The sequence below is a fragment of the Cuculus canorus genome, chromosome 12 (assembly GCF_017976375.1).
Source record: "Cuculus canorus isolate bCucCan1 chromosome 12, bCucCan1.pri, whole genome shotgun sequence".
Lineage (NCBI taxonomy): Eukaryota > Metazoa > Chordata > Aves > Cuculiformes > Cuculidae > Cuculus > Cuculus canorus.
Window position 1 is genome coordinate 16,755,325 of NC_071412.1, and position 17,356 is coordinate 16,772,680.

Genomic DNA, 17,356 nt, shown 5'->3' on the forward strand with positions numbered 1-17,356 from the left:
TGTCAGAAGAACCAAGTTCTGCATGGGCTTTTCCTCCCAGCTGGGGAGCAGTGAGAGTTTGTTTTGCTGGATCCACAAAATGTGAAGAGCAAAGGAAGATTTACATGATAAAATTCATATGTCTCAAACAGGAAAAAGCAAGATGAAAAAAGAGGGAAAAAAAAGGAAAAAGAGGCTTTTTTTAGGTTTGATTTTTTTTTGTGCTGGAGTAGAGCTTTACTAAGTTGGCACAGAGGGGATGAATGGAGCCCTTGGTGTCTTGCTCTGCCTGGATCATTTGTCTTGCATTGTTTAATTAACGGAAGATGTCACGTTTGGTTACAGTGTTCAGAAATTCAGTGACAGCCAGAAATTATTTTGGAATTTGTGCTCGTGTCTCCTGTCTTAGCTCTGACATTTATAGCAAAGCATGAAACACATGGAAGTTCTAAAGGGAGCTGAACTTTGTTTTTCTCAAGTGTAACAGAAAGCACTTGGAAGAGAGCTGAGAGAGGTGTGCTTTCTGCATGGAAACGCAGAGCTCTGCCTCCTCTGGGGGTTTGTCTTGGCACAGAGGGAGCTGAAATGCTGGAGCAGCATTGGGAAATTGCTGTTAAACGTGTCATCATGGCGTCCCTGTGAATCTGCGGGGCTGCCAGCTCCCTGTTCAGAGGCTCTGTGGGCGAAGGGAGGGATGCGATGTCTTTCAGTACACATGCATGCTTGTCCATATGTTAAGTGTTTTTCTGTCTTGTATTCATTCACAGCTGTGATTAGTGCTCATCCCATCCATTCACTCGATAACCCTCACCATCATTTCCACTCCGGCAGCCTCGCTTCTCCAACTCGCAGCTATCTCCATCACCAGGTCAGCCCGTGGCCGATTGGCACATCCATGTCCCATTCAGACAGGGCCAATTCCACAGGTGAGACATAAATGAGCAGGTAGATTTTGCTTGTAATGGAACAGTGGGTGAAGCGTGGAAATCAAAGCCTGAAACTTGGTCCTTCTCCGTTGTGGTATTCCATGAGTGGCAGAGGGATGGATTTAAGAACAGACAATAGCTTTGATAGGCAGAGATTCCTATAAATGGTGTCTTGTGTAGATCAGATATTGATCCCAATGATGCACGATGATGTCCCTGGAAAAGGAGCCTGTAATGTTCTATATACAGCTTCAAATAGGAAGATTCCTTATTCTCATGCCTTCAGCCCTGGAGCCTGAAACATCAGATTAGATCTAATTCAAGCTACGTAATATATTAACTTTTTTGCTAATTAGTTGCATTTAAAACCAAGAGAGGGCAAAAATCCAGACTTGCTACTGAGACCTGACATTAGTTAATATTCCTGAAGCAGACAGAAATTCACGGTGGTTTTATGTGGCATTTTCAGGCTCGAAGCACAATCATTTAATGTTTTTGTAATGTCTCCAGTGCTCTGAGAAATTCTAAGGCAGCAGTATTGCTAAATTGCACGTAGGTAACGTCTTGAGATGAAGTGAATGCTGAGCTTCTCTAGTTTTAAGTTCTACATTTTAATTAGGATGCCACAGTCAACAGTATTATTTCCTGTTTCCTTAGAACAGCAGTTCACAAGGCTGCAAACACACAGCCAGATGATGTGTTAGAGGAAGAGGTTTCCCTTCCTCTGATTTTAATTCTTTCCCTGCATGCGGTCCAAGGAGGATCAGGATGCCCTAAATTCAGTGTCCCACCTCCCTCTTCTCTTAGGGCGGAGCCTGCTGCAGACAAACAAGTGAAGCCCATGATTTCATTGTAGCTTTCACCAAGCAAAGAGATTTCAGGTCTATCTTGGAAAAAATATTGGCTCTTCTGTGTGCACAACAGTGATTCAGGCTTTAACGCGGGCCTGTTTAAGACTGCCAATACTATGAAATATTGAAGGATAAGATGAAAATGGAGATTTATGTTCCACGCTGTTTATCTGAGGTCTTACGCTTGTAGTTGTTTGTGCAAACCTGTTGATTTGGAATTATTCCTGTGCAGTCAGCCAGTTCTCAAGCGCCTTTTGTTATCAGACAGCTATTGCCATTCACTTTAAAACACAACAGTTACCCAGGGTCGCTGTTATTTGCTACACAGATAATTCATCTGAGTCCACTTCTCAGCTTATAACAGCGATCGTGGAAAAGGCGCTCGCAAACGCTACTGATTTATTTCCTTCTGACCACAGAAAACATGAAATAAGTAAAGAAATAAGCCCCTTTTCTGTTTGTTTTGGCTGTTGCAGAATCTGTTCGGAACACACCCAGCACAGATACCATGCCGGCATCCTCGGCTCAGGCGTGTGCTGACCACCAGGATCCTGAAAGCGCCACAGGATCTTACTTGGCTAATGCACAAGAGGAGGATTCAGCCCAGAACCTCCCTACGGCACATGTCCGGCCTTCCCACCCACTGAAGAGTTTTGCGGTGCCGGCAGTTCCACCTGCGGGCGCCAGCTATGACCCTGCACTGCCCAGCACACCGTTACTGACCCAGCAAGGTGAGAACGGGCCAGGCAGAAAGAGAGAGGAGGAGAGAAGCCCCTTGAGGGGGAGGCAGATCTGGGCATCAAAGGAAATGTGTCAGAGACTGGACTGAATTTTGTTGCTATAACTTTCAAGGCCCTCTTATGTCACATACTTAGATAAAGCAGACAAATTCAAATTCAGCATTGCGTAATTTGAAGCATTTTTTTCCCTCCAATTGAATCCTTTTTATTCTCCTACTTTCAAGAGTTTTCTGAATAGGCCAAAGAACTAATTAACTGAGGTGTAACTGTATCACAATTTATTTTAAGCTCCGAACCATCCAGTTCACTCGGTGAAGACAGCGTCGATTGGGACTTTAGGAAGAACTCGACCTCCTATGCCAGTGGTGGTTCCCAGTGCCCCTGATGTGCAGGAAACCACCAGGATGCTTGAGGACTCGGAAAGCGTAGGTACTCTTATACTGCCAGGGGCCTTCTTTGGCAATGCTTAACAAATGGTGGCCAATCTCTCTTTATGTGACACTTGTAAACTTGAGTAATGTCTGCACTGAGACTTTTAAAGGCAGAGGATAGTGAAGCCTCTGACTTTCACCAAGTGCCACTGCCTGTTAACCTATATAAAAGATCTATTGCAATCACGAGGCAGGAAATTCAGAGAATAAGCACTTTAATTGCAAGTACTAGTGGTGCTTTCTTAATCTGAAGATTGCTCAAGAGCCTACCTTCATTCCCAATTCCACAACACTAAAGGGATGCAGTGCTTCCATCTCTTCCAGTCCACAAGGGCCCTTCAGTCTAAAACTGAAGAACCTTGGACACTGGTTTGGCTCAACGGGGCGGTGACAGAGCAGTGCTCTCCAAGATTGCCCCTCCTGGCTCATGCCAAGCGCTGCTGGTTTTTGCTGGCCTATTGCAATTACAAGAGGAGGACAGGAGAGACAGATCCCATCAGTAGCACCAGTCCTTTTTTTAATTCATTGGATGTAGTCCCTGACTGAGCATTCTTTAGGGCTTGGGCTTTTTTACACAGGCATCCATACCAGAGCTGTGGCAATGCCCTGCACATCTGTGTTTTGCTTGCTTATCTTGATGTAAAGAGCATCTTTGTTCACAGAGCTGAAGACCTCTAACAATGCTGTTCACTCTTTTGCACAGCTTAAGATGATGCGTTCATGACCACTTTGAAATGTCATTTATTTCTGTCCATTTTGCAAGCACACTGTGCCTGGGCCCCGTTAAAGTTGCGCGGCTGCAGCTCCCTGTGCTGCTGCAGAACCCCCAAAGGGTCTTTGCAAATGGAAAATTCAGCATTGAAGCCAAAATGTTTAACGCCATCAGCCTAAATATGGTTTTAGATATTCACGTGTCTGAATTTGGTACATCTGGTTGGTACTGAAAATACGCTCATTAGTTTTTTCATCAACAAATTCATAATATTTAAATATATCCATTACTAAGTGTTTTAATAAATTGGTACCATAAAGTCACCACAGCACACTAAACACTAGTTAAATTGAGTTTTAAAAATCAGGATTAGGTCGTGATTTGAACTGATACTGCCTTTTTATGAGCACCTGTAGGAGTCTGAGTACCTCCAGCTCCCTGCTGTTTGGCGCTGTCGGCAGGTGGCAGATAATGTGCTGGACAGGGGACAGGGACCACTTTTTTAGTGCGATCCCGATTGCTCGGGAAGCTGGAGAGTGCTGCTGCTGAGGAAAGTGAGATCAGGGTCAGGGATGGGCTCCAGGAAGGGCTTCGGTTTTATGGTACGCAAGCAGCCGGGCAGTGGCTTTAATATTGGACTCTAGCCAGAAGGTCTGATAATGACCCTAAATACATGAAGTGGGAAACTACCAAACTGGTGTTTGATTGTCTCCGATTGTGCAGCCTGGCTTGCTTTCTGTGCAACAGTGGGAGAGCACGAAAAGGGTGTGGAGAAAGGCTTCGAGAACCTCATGGATTGGAAACTGCACAGAAGTGGGGAGCAGTAGAAGGGTTTGGCATGAACTGGTCCATGGTATCTACCTATGTACATGAACAGCAGTAGTAATTCTGTTCTCAGTGTGATGCCGATGAAGCCAACCATGATTCTCAAAGCAGTTTCTCTGAAGTGATTCCTTCGAACTTTTTTTTTGATTAGGCTAGGAAGAATTTACTAAAATGTGTCCTATGGTTCAAAGGATGTGTTTATCTTGAAGCAGGAATTGATAGAATGAAAGCAGATAAGATGATCACAGTCTTAAAAGTCAGTGAAACTATTGCAAAAAGACCCACGCTTAAAATAGTGAGTTATTCCAAATTATTAATTCCTGTAACCACCAATGGATCTGCTGCTGCTGCTTATTCATGTGTCAGGGTCACAATCCACACCAGACTCACTGGCTGTTTCTTCTTCTTTCTTGCTCTGTCCCTCTTGAAAGACAAGGAAGGCACCTTGTCATTAACATTTTACGTCTCCCACAGAACTACGAACCGGATGAGCTGACCAAAGAGATGGCCCACCTGGAAGGACTGATGAAGGACCTTAACGCCATCACTACAGCGTGACCACCTTCGCCAGGACGTGACTCCAGACAAGTCTTGGGACTCAGCCTTGGAACACAAGGAATTGTACAGAGGAAAATAAAAAACAAGAGGAAAAAAACAGGAAGAGGGACAGCACACGAGAGCCCACACAGTACACGAACGAACCAGCCAGCGCATTCGTGCTGCAGCTGGTAAGAGAGGTGACCTTTCTTTTCATCGTCCTGCAAGGAAGTCATTGCCAGGTGGAATTCCATTTAGCTGCTGAGACCGTGCAGGGTGGGACGCATCGGGCTGACATCCAGCATCTGGACAAAACGAAAAAAGGTGGACTTCCCGTTTTTTTTTCTGGTCAGGTTTTGTCTCAGTGGTGTGGTTGCCCTGCCTTTTCAGTGTTGGACATTTGCTTTTATGTACAATTTTATTTGTGTTTTTATTTTATCTTTTTTTATAAAAAGGAAAAAACTATCGTAATCAAAAAAAAAAAAAAGGAGAAACTGTTGTTTTCCACAGCCTAGACCGACGTTTGACTGCTTGTTCTATTGTGTATGAAAATTCATTGCCAGCGTGGGTTGTTCTGTTTTGGTTTTTATTCTGCGTATAATTACGTCCCCTTCTGGCAGTTAATCCATGGCCTTTGGGATGCTGCACTGCTATTTGTAAGCTTTTTTTATTATTTTTATATTATAATTATTAAAGCCTGACTTTCTCCTCTCATCACTGTGAGATTACCAGTCTGTTTGAATCGAAGTGTAATTTGAAAGGCTTGTTTGTCGCTTTTTGTGCAGTTTTAATATTTTGAGTGGGGAAAAGTAGACGGGGAAGGGGAGGGGATCCCGTGGGAGGTTTCATTATCATTTTCCTGTCTTTCTACATTGACTCGAAAGACTGAAGGAAACTAAAGCATCTTCTGTAATGTCCTTCCTTGTACCTTCAGCATCCTCTGTCCCTGGTTACCAGATTGCAGTGAGACTCATTTAGAAGCATTAAAAAGCTTCCTCCTGAAAGCAGGGCTCCTTCTATTGGGGTGACGCTACAGCTTATTTCGGCAGCGGGGCTCTGCCTTGTTGGTGGTAGTTTAAAGATGGCATCACAAAACTTCAGGGCGCAGATTGAGCGCGGAGCTGTTGGTGCAGGCCATGATGGGCAGCACCCGCGGCTCCTCTGCTTCCCTCGGAGCCACCTGCGCCTCCCAGGAGAGGGAGGTGGGGACTGCTTTGCAGCAGCAGCACAGCACCACGTCTTACTGTGAGAACACTGCATGCCCACAGGGTCCTTCGGCGCCCAGCCCAGCCCCAGCGCGGTTCTGCTGTCCCAAGCCAATTACACAAGAATCCTTCCCTTAAGGATTCCTCAGAGACACAAGCAAGGCAAAAATGTATTTTTTTTTTTACACTCTGGAGACCAATTTAAAAGCAAATGCATATTAGTGACTCCAGAGCTGTTCCTGTGCCTGCCTAGAAAGGAAGGAAAGCTAAGAGGGAACTCCTGTGCGAGTGGAAGGAGTGGGGCTTTTCTTTTGCCCTGGTACGGCTGCCTGGCTCTGCCTTACGCGATGGGGAGGAACGGCTTAAAGAGAGGGACTGTATTGTAGTAAAAAGAAAAGGAAACCATACCCAGCTGCCGAACGAACATGTGCAATTTCACTTTTATGGTGAAAGGAAACTCAAAACTTACTGGTGCTTCAGATGGTGAATCTGCTCTTCTTGAGCATCGGATCTGTGACCACGGGAGCTCAGCGGTGACGGTGGAGGCCAGGCAGGTAGCAGGCGCCGCACGTGCAGGTGCCTCTATGGCTGTGCCTGCTGAAACATGAAGGGAAATGCTATGGGCTGCTTAAATTGAAATATAAAACTCAAGAACTTGGGTCCATTTATTTCTTTTATCGGTGTGATTAAAACTTGAAGCTCTGGGCCCTGTCAGTAACAGAAGGGAGAGCCAGTGGATCAGCCGGAGAGCAGCAGGGGCTGGACTTGAGGCTTCCCTTCCCTTCTTTTCCTGGACTCTGTGTTGCCATTTCTAGGCCATTTCCTGGTTTTATTTATTATTTGAGGGGTGGGAAGGAATCAAATGCCTCAGAGCACTGTGGGCCACCTGGATAATTGATGTTTGGGCTTCTGATCAATCCAATTCAGGGCAAAAATAAGCTACAGAATATGTATTTAAATAATAAACTACACACTCTGTCCAGAGAGGAGGGGGGTTTGTTTCCCTTTGCCTATTTTTTACCTGTACCCAAAGAGATGCCATTGTACACAAGCAGTATTCCTAGCTGGTGGGTCTTTGTGAATATTACCTATGTATAACACCATGAATGTTAATATCGTCATTGAATTGGGGCGGGGGAATATTTTTAATGATAAAACAACTGTTCAAAGTTGGTTTTTTAAGGTTAAACTAAAAGAAAAAAAAAACATTTATTCAGTGTACAATCTGTATTGCACTTTTTTCACATTTTAATGCTACGTTTTCTTACCTATCCTGTGATTTTCAATTTGGAACATTGTGTACCCTTGTAGCGTCCTTGTCGAGCTGTTCCCTGGCAGCTTCCCTCAGCGGCACAGGGGGAGAAAACCAACCCTGTACATTGGTTTATGATTCCCATGTAGAAGGATTTTGAGGACTGCTGTAGACGTCTCCCTTTCTGTACATTTTTTTGCTTTTCTGTAGTGTTTGCTGTATACTCTATGGCTTTTTTTAATACCTTCATGTTTATTATTTTGTATTGGACATCCAATACACTTTTTTTAATCCAATCAAGTTCTGGTCTCCTTGGAGAGTTTGTTCTCTTTCCACTTATTCCTATAACTTTTTTTTCTTTCTAAATCGTTTTGTGCGCAGGTTTGGAATTTTACTCGCACCTTTTTGTTGTGGTTTGGTAGGTTGTGGCCGGCAAAGAAAGAAAGGGAAATATCACCTCCTCCCTATCTCTGTGCAGACACTGAGTGTGCAGTGTGTCTGGCTCCTCCCCTCCGTGGCAAAGCGCAGTAGCACAAGGATTGCCTTCGAGTGGGCAAACCGCAGGAGGAAGGGCGCCCGTTCACTGAGAGCACATTTAACGGCCTTAGCAAACCAGAAAAATCACACTACAGTTCTTTGAATGCAGCACTTACTCTCCATAGCTTTCAAAGTGCAGTTAGTGACACCCTCATGGTTGCCCTCACGGTGACTCCAGGCTCTTCCAACACCAGAGACTCTCACTGATCAGCAGCCTCTGCTCCGCCAGCCCCTTCCCATTGCTTGTGTCCCGTGTTCTTGGGGGTGTGAGGCATTCCTCATCCTGACCCCTGCAAACAGGAATACACACTACTGCAGTGGTTACAGCCCCTGCTCCGGGCATCCCTATTTTGGTACTCTGATCCTTCTGTTTAATCATTGACTTGTGCAGCCACATTGAGGTCCCCTCAGGTGGGAACCAGACCCCAAAATTCTGAAGGGATGCCACGATCCTGCAGCTTCAGGGACTTCCCAACCACGCTAGAATTGGTGGGGTGTGCAGGGGTATATGAGTGGAGGACGGGAGCAATGGGACAGAAAAGCATTAATTGTTAAGTTGGGAGCATCACGAGGAACATTTTTGATGCAGGGAGGCAGAGTGGATAGAGCAAAAACACCCCACGCCAACCCCGAGCTAACAAACCCTGAGCTCCAGGAGCGAGTGCAGCCTGCGAGGCCAGGGCTGCAGCAACACACGGGGTCTGGGGCAGGCAGGGGGACGAGGGGCAGGAGGGACACAGGCCAGTAGATGGGCCGGTGGAGCAGCCAGGGAGAGAGGTGACAGCAGGACCTGTGGGGAGCTGTGCGGAATGGGGATGTGGGAGGAAAGAGGTGACAGCGGGACCCGCACGGAGCCGCATGGGACAGGGGACATGGGAAGAAAGGGGTGACAGCGGGACCTGTGGGGAGCTGTGCAGGATAAGGATGTGGGAGGAAAGGTGACAGCAGGACCTGCGGGGAGCTGTGTGGGACGGGGGACATGGGAGGGCAGAGGTGACAGCGGGACCTGCAGGGAGCTGTGCAGGATGGGGACACGGAATGAAAGAGGTGACAGTGGGAGCTGTGTGCAATGGGAACATGGGAGGACAGAGGTGACAGCAGTGCCTATGGGGAGCTGTGTGGGATGGGGGACATGGGAGGGCAGAGGTGACAGTGGTACCTGCAGGGAGCTGTGCGGGATGGGGACGTGGGAGGGCAGGGGTGACAGCAGTATCCACGGGGAGGTGTGAAGGATGGGGACAAAGAAGGGCAGAGGTGGCAATGGTTCCTGCAGGGAGCTGAGTGGGACAGGGACGTGCAAGGAAAGAGGTGACAGCAGTGCCTGAGGGGATCTGTGCAGGATGGGGACACAGAATGAAAGAGGTGACAGTGGGACCTGCAGAGAACTGTGAGGGATGGGGACACAGGAAGGCAGAGGTGACAGCGGTACCTGCAGAGAGCTGTGCAGGACGGGGACACAGGAGGGCAGCAGTGAATCGCTGTTAAGGCGGCAGCAGAAACCCTCAGCATGCACAGTGTTCGCATACAGCCGCACGAGCATCTCTGGTGTCTCTTCAGCCTCGGTCAGTGCTTCGAGGTTAGGATGCTTTCCTGTCAGCAGTTCAGGAAAGAGCTTACACTTAAAACAGTAGCTTTTGCCTGCCCAGCGCTGGTTTCTTTGTAGCCCTCAAACACCTTTGCTCCATCGGTGCAAGGTTTGCAAGCTATTAAGATCTCTTTGTCTTAAAGTGAATTCAGACAGGATTTAAAGAAACTCACAGCAAATCACTGTTCACCACCAATGAAAGCACTCCTTTAGGGCTCAGCATGATTTAACTAAACCACCTTTGCCAAACATGTGAAGCCATTTCAACTTTTCCGTGGGACCAGGTGTCCCCTATCCCAGCAGAGGCTGCAGCCAGGCTCAGTCTCCCCTTCCCACACAGGGCTGTGGACACATCCAGCCCATGTGACTCTTCACAACCTAATGCTGAGCTGCTTTGTGACTCTCTGGAACTTTCCATAAGCAGAAACAGCAAAATTCCTACATCCAGAAATGCCTGCCAGCTCTCCAGAGTGATGGACACGCTGGGAGTCAAAGGGACAATCATCCAAGCAAGCACACATGGAGGGCGGGTGGGGCAGAGGCAGGACCAGCAGTTTCAGAAAAGGAAAGCCAAAGGCAGGCATAATATGGAAAAAGTGGCAATGAGAACATGAGGGTAAGACTGAAAGGGTGGCAAACAGCCACAAATACAGACCGTGCACCTGCCTTTTCAAAACGGGCAGGAAAAGCCGGAATGGGATAGAGTGCCAGGGAGACAAACTAAAATCCAGTCAGAGAGGGGAGTGGGGGTGGCAAAGAAGGATCCAGCACACTCTGAGTGCTGCTGGGCCTCCTTGCTGTGGGGAAATGAATTCTGCCCATTAAGTGCTGGTCTTGGTGACAGTTTAACCACAGCCCTTTTGTTGGACACACCACTGTCAACCTCAGAAACACAATGTAGTGCTGCTCTAGTATCCACAAACCCTCCCCACCTGAGCCAGACACAGGACAGCCCTGGTTCCAATATCCTGCAGCAACCCCAGCACTGCCAGGGCTCAGAGAATTGAATGAGACATGCTGGAGGAGCACCAATAGCATAAACACACGTTAACTTAATCCAGATCAGTTGTACTCACCCTTGGTGGGCTCCAGGCCAGGGAAGACCCGGCTGCTCCAGGCACCTCTGCCTGGAGATCTTGCTGTGTCCCTTTTCCCCTTCTTTCATTTTAGGCTGGCTGTTAGCACCTCTTATCTCCTACAATTTTATCATTCTGTAAAGAGGGGTTTCTGTTCTGGGCCGCAAACCTGACAGGAAAAGAAAGAACCATTTGTGAGCTTGGTCACTGTCCCTGGCTGGCGAGGTTCCTGGGATGCTCAGATGGGTGTTGGAAAGACCTGCCCTTCCTTCAGGGCTCCCTTTGGACCCCAGGGAGCACAGGGCCACTGCCAAAGCTCAGCCTTCCAAGGGCACCGCTAAGGCAGACACCCAGGTGCCCTCTCGCAGCAGGACAGAGGGACTGGGGTGGGGACACCGAGCTCTTGGGGGTGCAGCACCATCCAAGGGGGCTGCAGGACACAGAGGTTCGTCCTCGGGCTCAGCCGAGCCCGGCTGTGATCAGACACACGCCCTGTGCCCTGGCCAGGGAGAGCCCGGCGAGGGGTTCCCTGGTGGATAAGGGGAAGCCGAGGATGGCTGTGTGCCTGGCAGCCCCCTCCCGCCCAGCATCCTCCCAGATCCTGGCATCCTTGTACGTGAGGAAAACACCAGACTCCATTTCTCCTCCGTGGGCACCATCACCATGGCAACAGCATCCACTTAATCCAGACAAGCTCCGCAGTGAGGCTGGGGCGGCTTCCCTCCCGCACAGGGGTTTCCCTGGCAGCTGCGGCTGGTTTATGAGGCACAGCTTCAGTCCCACACTGTTCGTATCGATCTCAGTGACAGCAGTGAGGGTTCGATGCCTTGTGACAAAAAACCTTGTCAGTGGAGAAGGGCGCTGAGGTATTGGCAGTGAGCAGCTGCCAGTGAAACCTTCCTCAGGGGCTCTGTGCCACTCCCCAGTGCCATCCATAAACCCCTTGCTGGCACCCCTCAACCTCGGGGCCGCCCCCGTGTTATCCTGTGCAGGGCTGTCACTGCTGTGCCTCAGGAAGAGCCACCCTGCCAAGCCCAGGGAGCAGCTGGCTCATATCTTGTCCTCCCCAGCCTCGGCCCTCTTCCTTTCATCTCTGCCTTTGCCTGACTGTTCTCATTCCTCTGGAGCAAACTTAAGGTCACAGCATTTCTCTACCCTCTTCTGAAGAGGCAGGTGGCCCTCACAACATGCAGAGCTGCATGAGGAGGTGCTTCACTGTGTCTCCCTTGGCTGCATTTCGTCCTGGACCCCTACAGCACTTGCTGTCCTCCCTTGCCCATCTCTGGGCACAAACCCAGACAACCAGGGTGGTTCCTCCCAGCCTGTCTGGGCTCCCTGAGCAGTTAATACCTGGCTTGCAGCACTTCCCCTAGTCCCTATTACTGCCTTTCCAGAGGGCTCCAGCAGCCAAACGCTGCAATGGGCTCAGGAACACCGAGCAGGATTCCTGAGCTGGGGTCACCTCAGCCCCCTGTGGGATCAGCCCTAGTTGGAAGGGGAAAAAAAAACATACAGCTGGTGGTGGTGGAGTGGGGCTGGGTGTGCAAGGCAGGGGAAGAAGCCAAAAGGACAAGGCCAGGGGAAGAAGCCAAAAGGACAAGGCACCCCTAGACAGGGGGAAGTGTTTCCCAGTCCTGGCCCCAAACCTGCCAGCACTGAGAGGAGCCTAAATACAGGGCACACAGCCCAGTGCCCAACACACTGCAGCCCTTGGCACCTTCCAGACCCTTTCACTCCAGCTGTGTCCCTGGGGCTATGTCTGCGTGGAGGGCAGCCACAGCCAGTGGCTACAGAGTCCCCGTGTGGACCAGGGGCTACAGAGTCAGGGCTCAGACTCTCCCCCCAGTTGCTCCCAACAGCCAGAAAACAGGAGGACCCCCCCCAAAGTGAGCTTCAGACAGCAAGCCACCCCGAAATCCCCACCACCACCCCTCTTACCTGGCCAGACCTGGAAGAGCCGTCTGTGAGGAAGCAGGAGCTCTGAGGAGACTGCCTGGAGCCTGCCCCTATGCCCCATCCTCCCCAGGTGTTTCCCATCTCCATCTCCACCCCACCCAGCTGCAGGGAACTGGCCTGAGTGCCCAACCCGGTGCTGCTCATGGCTGTGGGCTCATTCTGGCCACCTGGCTGGGCAAGCAGGCCTGCAATCGGGGGCTGGGCAGCAGTGGAGGACAAGTGGGGACAACCCTTTTCACCTTGCTTTAGATGCTGTGTGAGTTTTGCTACAAGCTATTAAGATCTAATAACACCCAGCAAGCAAACAGCAGCATCATGACAAACTAGAGACAGATTTGGGGTCTCCAGTGCTTGTGATTCACTGGTCCTTAGAGTCCTGAGTCCCCACAGCTGGTGTATCTACCTGTTTTCACAGTACTGGAACCAAACCCTATGATTTTGGAGACCATTTTGCTGGAGGCAGGGAACAAAAAAGTGTGTGTTGTGTCCATGCACAAGTGCCTCCAGGTCTCCCTGTTCGTCCCTAACGTATCTGCTGCTCCAGTAGGTACCCTCACCATGGCTGTATGGTGTCACACTCAAGCCCTCATGGTAGAGCTGATTAAAAGCTACAAGTTAGGCATCTTTCTAGAGCTAAAGATATATGTCCTTAATTGCCACAGGCCTCCCAGGAGCACAAAGCTTACAGTGACATGAAATATCAAGTTGTCCTGGCCTTAAATCTTTGCCACAAACCAAGAGCAGCAAGAGGGGCCTGAGGTACCTAATCCATAAGGCATGAGCTACAGATATGGTTCAGGCCAGTAAAGTGCTTCCCCCAACACTGCGCCACCTCCCTCCCCAGGCTGGCCAGGGGTCCTCTGTTCCTGGCAATATATTCAAGCTGCTCTTGAGAAGGGAAGCAGAAACACTTACAAAGGAGGAGCACTGAGACCTGTCCTCCATCCTTCCTCACCTGCTAAGTACAAGAAGTCACTCCCAAGTCTGTTAGGCCCTCCTGACCGGTGGGTTTGCTCCAGCAGTGCCAGGCTGTGCTGTACCCACTGCATGCTGCGTGGTGGCAAGGAGCTCCCAGGCTGCTGATCGCAGGATGGTGAGGCTGCTGGGCCAACTGGAGCATCAGCAATAGCAAAGAGCAGCTCCTATCTCCAGCTCCCTGGCGAGCCACCCCAGGGGCTGTGCTGGCCCACACGGTGTGGCTGAGCACATCAGCACTGAATCTCTGCAGAGAGGAGCTGACAGTGATTGGTGTGCACAAGGCCAGAGCGGACAGCATCCTTTGGCCACAGCAGGAGGCCAGTGTGGGTGGACAGGACACCTGAGAGCCAGCACCAGGTCTGGGGAGGGCAGCTGGCCATGGCCTCCCATGAGCCACCCCCGCTGGCCCTGCACACTGTCACCAGCAGAGCTGGGGGGGAGAGCTTGCGTGCTCCTCCGGAGAGGCTGCTGCGAGCTGTGAGTAGGCGAACCCCAGCCCTTCCCACCACGGCTGAAGAAAGCGTGAGTATAAAAAATAAAATAAAAGAGGGGAAAAAACGACCCTGAAGAGCTGTCTAATTTGCAGCACAGTCAGGGAGGCAGCTTCCCAGAGAGGGGAAGGTGTTCAGACATGTGGCACTGGGAGATGCTGTTAACACCTTCCTGTCTAGCCTGACAGGGCACAGCACGCAGCCGTGGGGGATTTCTGGCCAGCCCACCCAGCGCAGGAAAGCTGAGTCCTACAGTGTCCTACATGCAGAAGAAAGGTCACTCAGTGAAAGTCCTACAAAGGGCCGGGCATTTGCAGGGCAAAAGCTCCTGTTTTAACCTAGAAAGCTGTTTTTTTCTCCTCAGTTAAAACAAAAGAGCATTCACCTCTTTGAAGAGACTTCAGTCAATGCCTTTTCTAATCAGGTGCCTGCTGAAAGGTGAACTCAGCAGAGCAGCACTGCTGGTGATTAGGGTCAGCTGGTAGCTGGAGGCTGAAAGGCAGCTCTTTTGCGATGCCTTCTTAAAAGAAAAATCAATCTACTTTCCTGCAACTGTAAGTGGTAGAGCCAAGTCAGGATTTTCTTTCCTTCACTTGCCAACAGTAGATGGTACCATATTCAGCTCCATTAAAATCAGAGCCTAAAGTCAAAGTGAAGCTCGGGCACAGCCTCGGTGTGCTGGGATTAGTAAGAAAAAATGTCTGAGGCCCCTGCAGGTGACTGAAGTGACAAAAGCAATGCACATACAGTCACGTGTGAAAATCCACCTCCTTTTACCAACAGGTAGAATGCAAGGAGTGACAAGATTTGTTTGAAGATGCCTTGCTGATCCAGACAGCAGTTCTGTGGGATTGCTGGGAGCAGAGACAGGCTGGTGATGCTGGAAAGGGCCCAGCAGTGCCCTGGCTCTGATCACAGCACAGATCCTCAGCTGCCCCACAGCTTCACTGAGGTGCTGCTAACAGGGTCCTGAGTGTGGGTGGCACTGAGAACAGCCAGCTCACATACTGGGTCGTTGGGCGTGTCCTCTGTGGGTTTAATATGGCTCACAATGTGCCTAAATGTAGATTTCTGAGCACAGGCTTGAGCTTAGAAACCAAACCGACTGCTGGTCACACTCTGGCTGAGGGACCACACGAAACCTGGCATCACAAACTGAGCATCTCCCTGTATGGGAAAAACATGACCGAGAAACTACATGGGTGATGCAAAGCAGCTGCAAAACCACTTCCAACCCCAATTCTGGAGCGCAAACCCAACCTGGATCTTTCCCTGCCTGATTCTCTTCCCCCTGAGCCCAGCTTTAGTTCAACAGTGGGAAAGCGCTCCTCGCATCCCCAGTCATTGGCAACCAGTCAGTCACCTCAGCCTCGTGATGGAGGGATGGGATGCTGTCTGCAAGTGTGTCATGATGGATGGGGAGGGCGTTAAAGTGCCAGCAGCAAAAATGGACTGTTGTATTCTAGTACATCTTAGTTTCTGGGCCTTTACCCCCTGCAGCCATCACCTGGGTTTGGCTCTTCTGCAGCACTGCCCCACCAGCTGCCAAAGGGGATCAGCAGAGCTGTGGCACTGGGTTCTCAGAGTTCCGGCACAGCTTGGCCCCTTCCATCCCTTCTCTAGGGGCTCACATGGTACTGAAGCCCCAGCTGAACCTCCCAGGGTCTTGGAGAGGTGGCTGCCACCCATCAGTGCTGGGCAGGGAGATTACCTTCATGGGCTGTGCCTCATCAGGTGTTGGGTCTATGCTGGTCTCTGGTTCACCTAATGGTTAAGCTGTAACACTGCCCTTGCCTGTGGGAAGCAGAAATTCCTGGTCAACCTTTCAGTTCAAGCCAGAGGATCCTCACTGCTAGGGTTGTTAAGAAGCCAACCCTGGGCCGTCTCCCTTCCCTTGCTGGGCTCCAGTTCCCTCAGCTACACGACTTTGCTCCCACCGTGGCGTCTCCCTGAGGTCTGTACCTGTTCTGTACCCTTGTCCTAGCAAAGGACTTGGCCTGCTGGCAGAGATGGGCTGGAACAATTTTTGCCCACCCCATCACCTGAGGATATGCACATATTGTCTGTGCCCTCCAGGCTTTCCATGCCTCCGTTCCCACAGGGAGGTTTGGGGGCCCCTTCGGTCACTCATGTTCTTTGCAATGACATGGCATAATGGGCAGCCTGGCCTGAGGTGGCTGCAGAGCAGCTCACGTGGGCGACCTGCTCCAGCTCTGGCAGCAGGATATCTGCAAGGGTTACTCACTTTCCAGTACCATCAGAAGCAGGAGGGAAGAGAAAAGCAATGTCCTGCTTGGACAGAGCCCATGCCCTGCTGTGTGTGTGAGTATGCGCGTCTGCACATACTTCTCTGCAAAATACTGATTTCATTCACGGCCCTTGGGGTCTTTGTTTTCTTTTTTGCCATCTGGCATTGGGAGTCCTGGTAAAGAAGGCCCTAGACCTTATCTCAGCAGGAAAGACCCTGAATATGTTATAGCAAATTTAAGTCTTTCAGAGGCTGGGCAAGATGTCAGAGGGTTAAATGCAATCATTGGATAAGAAGATACAAAGAAAGTGAGATTTCAGAGAAGGAAAAACAAATGTGTGACCATCATCAAGGCAGAGGTGAGGCACTGCAGGGAGGCGAGGCTCTTGATATTGGTTAGTGGAGAGGGCGCAGAGAGGATGGTGCCTAGCTACATCTCCTTAACACACACTCCAGCAGCTGGGTGGTTTTGCCCTATTTTTTTGTCTACAAAGAAAACGAACAAGGCCATACAGCTCCCATGGGAGCGAAAGACCCACACCATCAATTTTGTGCACACTTCCTTGACTGTGTTTGGACAAAGACTCAAAGAAGGCATCACACGAGTGGAATGAAAGCTAAGAGTTGAGGCTAGTGTTACCTCCCTAAAATACAACAGGTCCTGACCTTGGCATCATCATCCATCTGTCTGAGACCTCAGAACTGCAACTTCCTTTCTCCCACTTTTTGTCCGCTTTCTGTGTTAGTTCCTGTTCCACGTTGTTAAGGTCTGTGTCCTGCGGCTGTGCTCCTTAGGCACTTCTCCAAGGATCACGATGTCAGCCAGAGTTTTCATGTCTGTCATTTATGTGAAGGATTTTCATACACACGTTTGCAAAGCAACTACCAGACTTCTCCTCCGCACTGTTAAACACGCAAGCGCTGGCAAAAGTTTTACACTTTTGCTGCCAATGGCTCAGTGCACACTTCCCACAGGAGGATGAGGTGATGTGGCAGCAGGGTAACACACCACTGAAAACAAACCCCT

The 17,356-nt window shown here is 49.9% G+C and overlaps 1 protein-coding gene across 11 annotated transcripts in view; it reads left to right on the forward strand.

Annotated features, from left to right (window-relative positions):
- NEO1 (neogenin 1) overlaps positions 1 to 7,750 on the forward strand; it is a 175,134-nt gene extending 167,384 nt beyond the window's left edge. For 7 of the 11 annotated variants that reach the window (XM_054078008.1, XM_054078009.1, XM_054078011.1 and 4 more), the window contains 4 exons: positions 747 to 905; positions 2,233 to 2,487; positions 2,785 to 2,921; positions 4,939 to 7,749. In XM_054078008.1, coding sequence (XP_053933983.1) covers positions 747 to 905; positions 2,233 to 2,487; positions 2,785 to 2,921; positions 4,939 to 5,022 — 635 coding nt within the window. In that variant the 3' untranslated portion in view covers positions 5,023 to 7,749. Of the gene's footprint in view, positions 1 to 746; positions 906 to 2,232; positions 2,488 to 2,784; positions 2,926 to 4,938 lie in introns of all 11 variants that reach the window. The other 4 variants (XM_054078018.1, XM_054078019.1, XM_054078014.1 and 1 more) reach the window with 3 other exon arrangements.
- The last annotated feature ends 9,606 nt before the right edge of the window (positions 7,751 to 17,356 follow it).